The 10983-nt window shown below is 54.2% G+C and overlaps 1 protein-coding gene across 6 annotated transcripts in view; it reads left to right on the forward strand.

The window, feature by feature from the left end:
• Window positions 1-10983, forward strand: part of Itpk1 (inositol-tetrakisphosphate 1-kinase) — a 135563-nt gene extending 124580 nt beyond the window's left edge. For all 6 annotated transcript variants that reach the window (XM_052185199.1, XM_052185204.1, XM_052185203.1 and 3 more), the window contains 2 exons: window positions 4659-4821; window positions 9098-10983. In XM_052185199.1, coding sequence (XP_052041159.1) covers window positions 4659-4821; window positions 9098-9456 — 522 coding nt within the window. In that variant the 3' untranslated portion in view covers window positions 9457-10983. The remainder of the gene's footprint in view (window positions 1-4658; window positions 4822-9097) is intronic.

The raw sequence follows: 10983 nt of genomic DNA on the forward strand, positions 1-10983 counted from the left end.
CTTCTGTTCCCCACAGAAGTCTGACTTCCGGCTTCCTGCTTTCCATGGGGGAGTCACGTGTTCTGGGAGCTCTGGGTGGGTCCTTCTTCCTCTCCTGGATGTACTCAATGGCAGAAGCTTCCAGAGGCTTGTACCTAACCTGGTTCCAGGCCCCTGGCCTGGCCTCGGGTGCCTAACCTCTGACCTCAGTAACCCATCAGTTCCTTTCTTGTATAGCTCTGCCTGACCTCAGAGTCACAGATCCACCTGCCTCTGCCTCCTGAGTGCTGGGATTAAAGGTGTGTGCCACAGCTTGGCAACTCCTTATTTGTGTTTCCTTTGAAGATGCAACTGTGTGCCAAGAAATAAAGTGTGGCTTTGACGGGACCTGGAAAGATAAGGCTGTCCTTTAGAGTATTGATTAATGTCACCGACCCCTAGAACAAATATGGAAGCCTCGAACCATCAGACTTCCTTTAACTTTTTACTGCTGTGTGTTTGGGTGCACATGTGTGCGTGTGTGTGCGCACGTGTGGAAGTCAGAGGACCACTGTGGAGTTGGGGGTTCTTCCCACCCCACCCCACCTGTGTGTGTGTTCTGTAGATGGAACTCAGCTCTCAGGACAGTCACACTGAGCCACCTCATCTGCCCAGACCAGCACATCTCAAGCCGACTCAGAGCGGGCTGTGCACACTGAGAAATATACGCAGAGCCTTGTAGGTGGGAAGGCTCTCTCCTCCACATGTCAGAATCACTGGCACCCTGCTCCCTTCTACTAGGCCCCCGAGACGTCAGCTCATCGTGGTGGCAGAGGGGGATGGCCTTCCACAGGCTTCCTGAGAGGCTGTCCTTAGTGGTGTCCTTGCATAGAACAGGACTGCTGGCCACTAGGACTATTCTCAGCCAGTGCCAGAAGCATGCTTTAAGGGCTGGGAAGTCTCCTTCTTGAATCATTGCCTATTGGCTCGCTTCTTCTTCTTCTGAGGAATGGAGAGAGTCCACTACACCACAAGGTCCCTCCCCACACCTGCGGCTTGCGAGTACCCCAGATTTCCACTCACTGCACTGAACCCTCAGGGCCGCCATCTTGTGATGCAGAACGGCATGCACAGCCTTTGCCTCAGGGATGTCACCCTCCAGGACACCTTCAAGCTGAACTGAAAGTCGATTCTATTCCCAGGAGCCAGTGGCCATAGCAAGCCCCACTCATCACCCTCCTGCCCCAATGAGCGCCATGCAGAGACACCCGATGACCTTGAAGGCCCACCTCATGCCCGGACGATGGCTTTGAAAACAGGCCTCGCTTCTCCCTTAGCTTTTAGATGGTGAACATCTTTCACCATTGAGAGTCAGTTCAAGGGATTATTGAGCATAGGCTCAGTGTCATTCACAGACAGGCAGGCAGGCAGACAGACAGACAGACACCTATTATCTATCCCCAGCACTGCCATCGTGGGGAAGCAGAATTCTCTTGGGACTGCCTGTGGTCTGACCTACCCAAGCCTCAGTTTCTTCATCTCTCAAGAGTCACTAGGAATGTCTGTGTCTGATAGATACAACTGTATCGCCATTAGTGTCCTCTGCGATAGAGGGTGACGGTCACCGGGTCTATCCGTAGGAGCACCAGCTCAACTCTCCCTCCTCACCCAGAACTCACAGCTCAGCTGGCGTGGCTCCACCAGGCCATCGCCGGGCCTTTGTCTAGTCCTAGGCCGCCGTTTGATTTTGGATAATCAAATGACTTCAGAAGGATCTCTGAGATTCTTTAGCTGAGCTAAGAAAGCATTTTTATAAGCAGTGTTGTCACGGGCTCTGTAACAGGCCGTGGCCACCGCTGCCTCGCTCCCAGGCACTGCGCCATGAGCCTCAGATATCCGCTCGGTAGTCCTTCCTTACCCGAGCCTCGTGGCCTGGGTATTTTTATTAGCTTATTCACTGGGGTGGAAAAACAAGGTCTAGGAGGCCCACGTGACGGATCGGGGCCACACAGTGGATACAGGAAGGCCAAGACTGGTCTCTGATTTGGTTTGGGACTCTGGGCTGGGCCAAGCCACTGACCCAAGTGACCAGGAAGCTCAGGCATGGCTGAGTGCAGCCAGATGGTGGCTGTCCCCTCACCTCCACCCCAGGAAATGCTTTCCCTAGGTCAGGCACTGGATACCAGGGTTTCAGATGGAGGGGCCCTGTTGTTCTCCAAGCTGTGGGGACAGCCTGAGCAGCAGGACATAGGTGGGCCCGTGTGTCTGTCCCTGCTCAGCACGAGTCTAAGATCTCTTTATTAATTAATGACCAGCGCTTTTTTATTTGGTTGTTGTCCTAGTTAGGGTTACTATTGCCGCAATGCAACACCATGACCAGGATGACCTGGGGAGGAAAGGGGCTATTTGGTTTATCCTTCCACATCACAGTTCATTTTGAAAGGAAGTTGGGACAGGAAGCTGAGGCAGGAGCTGAGGCAGAAGCAGGGAGGGGTGCTGTTGACTGGCTTGCTCCTCGAGGCTTTTTCAGCCTGCTGTCTTAGAAAACCCAGCACTGTCAGCCTGGGAGTGGCACCATGCACAATGACCCCCATCAGTCACTAATTATGAACTTGCCCTACAGGCTGGCCTGCAGCCCAGTCTTATGGAGGCACATGCTCAGTTGAGCCTCCCTCCTCTCCAGTGACTCTAGCTCGTGTCAAGTTGTACAGTTGTCTTGTTTTGAGATAGGGTCTCACATTGTAGCCCTGGCCGGCCTGGAACTCTCTATGTAAATCAGATTGCTCCTGCCCCAAATACTGGGATTCGCACCACCCCATCCAGCATTTTCTGTGCTTTTTAAATTGAGACAAAAATCCACATGTGTAAAATTAGCTATTTTAAATAGCTTTTTTAAAGATTTAATTTTTTGTATGCATATGAGTGTTTGGCCTGCATGCATGTCATATGTCTGTGCACTGTATTAATGCTGTACCTGCAGAGAGGTCAGAAGAGGTCATCAGATCCCATGAGGATGCTGGCAGCTGAGTCCAAGTCCTCCGTAAGAGTAACCAGTCCCATCTGTCCATCTCCTAAAGTGAACAATTTAGTAGCAACAGTCACACACCCAGTGTCCTGTACACACACCTCTATCCAATTCCAAAACATTTTCCTCCCCTTGCTCCCGTGAGCACTCAATCCCTATTCCTCCCACTCCAGCCCCTGGCCACCCTGGGTCTGACCTCCATCCACGTGGACTCAAACTGGACTGGGCATTTTGTATAAGCGGGATCTTCAACACTTAGCTTTGTAGCTGATTCCTGCCACCCGGCACCCTGCATGGAAGGACTTGAGTCCTTTTTACAGACAATCCACATTTCTCTGTGAGGATAAGCTACACCTTTTCCATTTGTCTACTGATGGATATTTAGGCCATCTGGAACGTTTGGCCATTGGAGGATCACTACAGTTACCATTGGTGTTCCAGGGTCTCTTAAGTACCCCTTTTAAACCCCTAATAGACTATCTGGGCCCTAAGGTTTTCTGTGTTTAACCAGTTGAGAATTTTTTTAATAAATTTATTCATTCATTTTTATGTGTGGAGCTAGGAGGACAGTTTTCAGAAGTCTTTGCACTCTGCAGGACCAGAGGGTCAAATTCGGGTCATCGGGTAACAAGAGTTTTAACCTACTGAACCATCTCACCAGCCCAATGTGTTTAAAGCTTGTGACTCAGTTTCATTTCTCACTTTGGTTTGTGCCTCCCCTTTCCCCAGACCTCAGTACTTACTGGCAGCTAGTGTGTACCCTGCTGTGACATTTCAACATGAGGTGATGTAGTTTGTGTCCTTGTGTTCAGGGGCCACACCTCCTAGAATCCACACTGGTACTGTCCCTACTTTGTTGTTCTCCAGCAAGCCTAAGATGGGGGCCTAATTGTTCCCATTATGCAGAGAATCAAATGGAGGCACAGGCCAGGTACTATAGCCAAGTCCTCAGAGCTGAGAAATCTCTGATGAGATTTGAATCTATATCCTCATCTACAATCCCTCCCCGAGACGAGACTCGTTCCTCTTCAGAGGCCCTGGCCCGTGGCTGTTATGTGAGGATGCGTGCCTTTCCCAGAAAGCAAAAAACATGCAACTCTGGAGGTGCCAGGGCAGGGTGAGCAGATGGGCCAGAGGCCTGTGGGAAAACATCCTGGGAAGTTAGGCTCAGAGTCTGGCAGGCGCGGCAGCACCTTTGGGAAAGCCCAGGTCCTATGGGCTGGGATGTTGTTTGCAAACACCTAGTACATCACTGCTAGGAGGAGAGAAGTACTCTTCTCCACACCTGTTCCCTGGATCCTCAGCCTCACTCCTGGAGGCGGCCAGCAAAGTGGCGTGGTGGGTGGGGTCGGTACTCATTCCTACCTGGCTGTGGCTGCCTTCATGTTCTGACCCCAATCCTTTTACGTCGTCTTCTGTAACAGCCCATATCCTTCCTCCTTTCTGTGACCTGGATCCAGCCCCTGTCCCTGCCTGTTAATGTACTGATATCAGCCACTTCAGACACAAAGTACCCTGCTTCATACATTCGTGCCTCCAGGGCCCGGCAGCTTGCCCCATGGTGGGTTAGCCCCACCTCCTGGCCGGAAGAAAGGCAGTGCTCTTTGTGAGAGGGGTCTACTCTGGATGGTACCTTCAGCCACAAAAGCCTGACCTGCACTGTGTGTCTTCACAGCTAGACAAGATCGAGGGTGTGTTTGAACGGCCAAGTGATGAGGTTATCCGGGAGCTGTCCCGGGCTCTGCGGCAGGCGCTGGGAGTGTCCCTGTTTGGAATTGACATCATCATTAACAACCAGACGGGACAGCATGCAGTCATTGATGTCAACGCCTTCCCAGGTGAGCAGCGGGGCTGGGTGACCCTGCACTGGCGGTCCTGTGGCTGCCTGATATCTTCAGGGGATGAGAAACGAGTCAGTTTGGCTGGGGATAAGAGAGCCCCTCCTCATGCTGGAATCTAGGCCGAGCGCCATCTAAGATGGAGAGAGCAATGAAGCCCCAGATGCCTGTCTGGGGAGGTGCCACGCCCAAGTCCCCCACAGCACTGTATACTCTTTCCCCTTTCAATCCTGCCATCAGCCTTCGCCCTAACTGGCCTACTCAGTCCATCCCATTGGCCCTCCCAGACCCAAGGAGCTGAAAAGGACGTGGAAGACCCAACCCTATCATTCACAGGTCAGGAGACCGAGGTTCCTCTAATGACAGAATTTCTCTCAGGTCACATAGTATGAATTGGCAAGGCTGAGAGCCGGGCCCACTCTCTGCCACAGTATTCCCCATTATAGTGTCTGCTGCCACAAAGGTCTCCCCACTACATCCCCTCACTGCTGGAGCCTCGGGATGCCTCTGGTTTGGAGCATGACTCTGCTGAACATCCCTCTGTCTCCAATCAGCCTGGGGCCTGAGGGGTTACCACCAACTGAGCCCAGGCCTGGATCCACCGGGCTGGCAGGGAGAGCAGGTATAATGCCGGCCAGCACTCACAGGCTGGCGTGCCCTGGAGACCCTAAGACCAGTGGTCTGTATATTATCACTGCGGGTGACAGGTGCTCATACCTGTCTCCTTAGCACTCTGGAGGCTAAGGCAGGAGGATTGCCATCTGGGGCTGTATAACAAGATCCTGCCCAGGAAGCCTGGGGTGGCATTGGGGGGGGGGGTCAGTCCAGCTTTGAGTCTCCATGGCCCCACTTCTCCAGACCCAGGTATCCCTGCCTCAGGCTGGCCCTAAGCTCCCAGCTCATAACCACTTCCACACCCCCCAGCCTCCTAAGTAGCTGGGACTGTAGTGATGGCCGTTGCTCCTGGCTGCTCTTCATTTTCCTGATAGGAAGGGATAGCCAGCTCCCCCTTGCTGTTCAGGTTCATGTGTGGCCAGGAAGCCACTCACCAGCCCCAAGCATCCTGGATACTCAGTGCCTATATCCTGTTAAACCCCAGAGAGAACATGAACTGCTCCCTACCATCACAGCTCACAGCAAGGAACCAGGGGCCCCAAGGAGCCCAGCCACTCCATCTGTTGTTCCCTTGACATCTGCCAGGGACCCCATTTCCTGCTCTCAGGCAGGGAACAGGGATGCGGCAGCTGGTGGCTCCTGCCCTGTACTGACAGCAGAGAGAATTTGGCAAAGGGGAGGGACTTCAGCAAGGAAGAGCAGCTGGGGTACCAGGAGGGGTGAACTGGGACCTGATGGGGTCCCAGGGGAACCTCGGAGGCCTGGCGGAGACTTTGGCTCTCTCTTTGGGCAAGATGGGAGCATCCCATGTCTGAGGCCTGTGTCTGACCAGCGCGTTCAGATCCAGGTCACAGTGCATTTCCCAACCCCCTAAGTGTAGGTGGTGGGGCCTTTGAGGTGAGCTAGAGTATATAGACTGAGGGGGGATTGCTGTGTCCGGAGTGTCATAGAGATGAAGTGAAGGTGTTGGTGATCCATGAACACACACAGCTCACTAATGAGTCGAAGGTGGGTGACTTAGGCACTGAGAAAGCCTCAGGAGGAGGGAGATAGACTTTTCCACTGGTGATGGGCAGCCCCTCCCGTCAGCCAAATGTATCATAAAGGCAGGAGAGGCTCTTAAGGGTTCAGGGACACAATCACTAAGAGCCAGTGTGAACACAGAGCCTTCTGCCAGGGGAGCCATGGTTTGTCCTGGCGGACAGGGCCATGTGGCGGGCCTGTGACTACCAGATTGATAAGTCTGGGCCCAGCCAAAGCTGATAGATGCTGAGAGATGGCCTAAGGGTTCTGTTGTCCCAGGGACCTCAGGCAGAGAGGAGGTGGTATCTGAGAGGTGACTTGGTGCACCGTTGATGGTGTAGAGTCAGCCCTCTTTGGGTCCAGCAGAGACAGAGGCTCTGGGTCCTGCTGCTACTCAGGAAGCCCGGGGGGGGGGGTGTCTTCAGGATAGGTGGGAGTCCTATCAGAGCACCCAGCTTTTCAGATCCACAAGCCTGAGTAGCAGGAGCAGCATGTGCTACTGGCCCTGCCGTGCGCTGTGATCTCGCCTGTGAGAGGTGATACTGGAAGCTAAAGGACCTTATCCAAAGGGCTGGAGCCTCTCTCTCCAGAGCCTTCACTCTGATTTGATGTCTTAGAACACCAGGTTTCGATCCTGGCCCACCTCTCCTCTCTGACGGTTCAGGCAACCTTACATAGCCCCTGCTTTCGCTTCTGTCCAATGGGAGTTCTCCGCACGCTGCAGACGGCTGGGCTGGCACGGCATTGGGCACCTGCTCTGCCAGTTCTCACTCCCAGGCAGACAAACACCAACCTACCTCAGCCTGTTTACTGCAGGCCCCCAGGAGGTGACTCTGTAATACCCTGGAAAGTTTACCCTCGCTCTCTACTGTAGTCTACCTGGTCCTCTGGGTCTCATCTGGGAGCTAAAGCAGAGTGGTTGCTAAGTGGCAGCCTCCTGGGTTTCCTGGCAACCCAACTGGGTCCTGATGCTCCACCCCACCCTGAATCATACTTAAACCCGTGTCTGCCTTTTCCTTCATCCTCTTTCCCAGAGCTAGCGGGATATTGGGTCCCGCAGTGGGGCTTCTCAGTTCTAGGTATACACAAGACCAGGGTCTGGGTCAGATCACAGTTCTTCCACTTAGGAGCTTTGTGACCTGGGGCCTCACAGAGCCTCCAAGTCCCCTGCGAGATAGCTTCCCTCATCTCCATGTGTATACTGGGGACGGTTGTGAAGATGGTGTTGACATTTGTAATACTCTGCTACTCACCAGCCACTTCGTTAGCTTTAACACGAATGCCCTTGCTTCTCAGACAGCCTCAGGCTTCCTCAAAACCACAGAGTAGTTTGCCAAATAACACGCGGTGGCCCAGGGGCCTGGCCCGCACACAGTGAGTGCCAGTAGTATGAATGCCCCTGGTGCACATGCCAAGGTTTGATTAACCCCCTGGTACTCACTTGGTTACACTGTGGTATGGTCGTGGTCATAGCCAGTGTCCGAAGGCCACTCCTCCCCAGGGGGGTAAAAAGGAAAGCTGGCAGGCTCCCTGACCCAGCTGGTTCTGGTAGCTGTGTACCAGTTTTAATCTGGGCACATCAGTCGGAGCAGGTGGGAGAGGTCTCACCTCACGTCTCTTTCGGGGCAGTTTGCTGGGAGTCACCAAATCCTCCTGAATCTGAAACCTGCTGGGTAATTCCTAGGGTCTGTGCTGGCATTTGCATCTGTTGTAGGTGTATGCATGAGTGTGAAAGTGTTCTCCCCCCAGGTGTTCACCAGAAATGGAGGCCTTGGTAGTCTGTTCCTAAATCCTGATCCTCAGAGCCTGGGTCACAAATATCCTCCCTGAAGGTGTTTCGTGGGTGAGAGGGAACAGATTTGGTTTGGGCTGAGGCTACTGGGTCAGACCCACCCAGGTCCAGCATTCCTGTGATGTTCACAGAAGCCTGCTTTGTGAGAGCTGGTCTCCTGTTGCTATATGGACGAGAAAGCTGAGGTTCAAGATGGCTACAGTGGCCAGGGCCCAGAGCTACGGCCAGACTCGATTTGTGAGCCAGTGCATGAGGAACCACCTTGGCATGGCGGTCTCTGACTGTACGTCATGTCCTGTTGGGCAGCTACCTTCCCCAGCTTGCCACTGCTGTAACAAAATACCCAAGACAACCACCGTAAAGAAGAAAGGTTACTCGGGTTTTGAGGCTTTCAGTCTAGGATGATTTTGCCCCATTGATGTGGGCCTATGACAAGGCAGATGTTATGGGAAGCACTGGCAGAAGTGTCCGAAGTGACTGGAGAGTTTCCTTAGCAGGCTCCTCCTTGAGCTCGGGACAAACATTTAACACATAGGCTTTGGAAAGAGCACCGCTTACCCAAAGCACAGCAGTTGGGGAGCCAGGGCTGTCCCCAACCAAACAAGATTTCATCTTTATCTGCTGGAGCTGTGGGCCTCTCACCCTCAGGGGACGGACCATGGTCTAGGGCCAGCCGCTGGACCGCGCACACCAGGCCCTGAGTCTCCCACCGCCCTGCTTTGTCTGAGTTTCCTTGTTCAGTGAGATACTGAAGGTGCCTGCCCAGGTCTTGGCACCCATTCTGTCTGCCTCTTCCTCCTCATCCCCTAGCTGATGCCCAATGCCTCCTTTGTCTCCCATCTCCAGGCTATGAGGGAGTGAGTGAGTTCTTTACTGACCTCCTGAACCACATTGCCACAGTCCTGCAAGGCCAGAGCACGGGAGGAGCTGCCACGGAGGAGGTGGTTCCGCTGAGGCACAGCAGACTCGTGGCAGAACCGGTGGGCAGCCCGGCTGGTGAGCGGACGTGCAGTGCCAGCCCTGGCTGTTGCAGCAGCGTCAAGGGCCAGGACACACCCTGGAAGACTGAGACCGAAGCAGGCAACATGGGCGCTGGTGGTTCCGCCAAGCTGCCGCACCAGAGACTTGGCTGCACCCCTGGGGTGTCACCTAGCTTCCAGCAGCACTGTGTGGCCTCTCTGGCCACCAAGGCCTCCTCACAGTAGTTACAGAGCCCAGGACCCAGAGGGATGGTGCAGAACGTGGAACACACCCGCTGGGCCAGCAGCTCCAAATGGGAACACTACTAAGAATTCCCGGTGATCTGATGCTTCTCTGTTTTAATTTTTTACCTGATTTTCTGATGTTATGATCGGAATGAGGGGGGTGGGAGACAGAGCAGAACACCAAGTGGCCCAGCCCCGAGGGTGCCGCCGAGCTCCTGCTGTGCAGATCTCCTCACTGAGTTTACACACGCTTGTGTTCTCAACACTAGGTCTGAATGTGAGGTGGGGTGTGTGCATGTGTGTGTGGTTTTCATGCAAGTGTGAGTGTGCATGTCTGTCTTGTCTTCGTGGCTGTTGCGGGCCAGGCTCTGGGCACCCTGGAAGGAAGCCCATATCTGACCAGGCTGTTGCAGCTAAGCAGGCGATGGATGAACGGTTTTCCCAGTTGCCCTCCCCTTCACACCTGACCACACCCAGACCTCACCCTCCCTCTTTTCCCAGATGTGCTCTCTTCCAAAGCTGACCCCTGCCCCTGTGCAGCTGATCCTTTTGCCAGGGCAGCAGTAGATGCCTCCTTGGGAGCTCTGCATGGGGGATCCGAGTTGTAGGAAGGGAACCAGAACTTCCTATGGGTGTAGCCAAAGCCCACTGGCTATTGCTAGTCTTCACTGGCTCATGGGAACAGCAGGCCACTCTCCTCTCTACCCCGACCCTATTGCTCACTGAGATCCAAGACGGAGGCCCTCTGGCTAGGAGTCCCGGAGTCTGCCAGGACCTAGGATTTACACTGGGACTTTGCACAGATCGTTCCGTGAGCCTTCAGGCCTCCACCACCTCATCTCTTCAGGGCGGCTCCTGAAATGGAGAACTGAAGGCCTGGCCTCGTGTTCTAGCCCACGAGGATACCTGCTTCCTCGTGTCAGCATCCTGGTCCCTCATTTCCGGTGAGAGAAGACCGCCCACGGGGCTGCTCCTGCTCACACGCGCCAGCCCCTCCTGGTACAGCAAAGCCCAGCACAGCCCTGCTGTGTTCATGGCAAGTCCCTTGCACTGAGCACTAGGCAAGCCCCCAAGGGAGTCGTGCCCCACTTCAGACTCACTCTGTCCCCACAGCAGCTGGCAGACCACCCACTGTCTCCAAAGCCCACAGGAAAGGACACCTGTGGAGCCCCAGATGAGCAGCCAAGGCTGATCTTGTGTCTTAACATATCAGCTCACTGTGCAAAGAGAATGAGGCCTTTGGATCGTCCTTAGGTCTAATAAAATAGAGTACTCTAGAGGAAGCCACAGCAGCTCTAGAAGGCCACTAATGGCTGTGCTGGGGCATCCTTTGGGCAAGGGGAAGCCGACTGGCTTCCTTGGAAGCAGAACCCCAGGACTAACCACGTTTACAGGACCTGAGTGTTGAACTGGTGATGTCGGTGTGCCACCTTCCCAGGCCTGACCCTGAACACGGGGAGGGGTGGGAAGCGTGGCCGCGTCTTGCACTGCTTTGTCTCCAGAATAAACTACTGAGATCAAACTGCA

This window comes from Apodemus sylvaticus, chromosome 6, assembly GCF_947179515.1.
Source record: "Apodemus sylvaticus chromosome 6, mApoSyl1.1, whole genome shotgun sequence".
NCBI lineage: Eukaryota > Metazoa > Chordata > Mammalia > Rodentia > Muridae > Apodemus > Apodemus sylvaticus.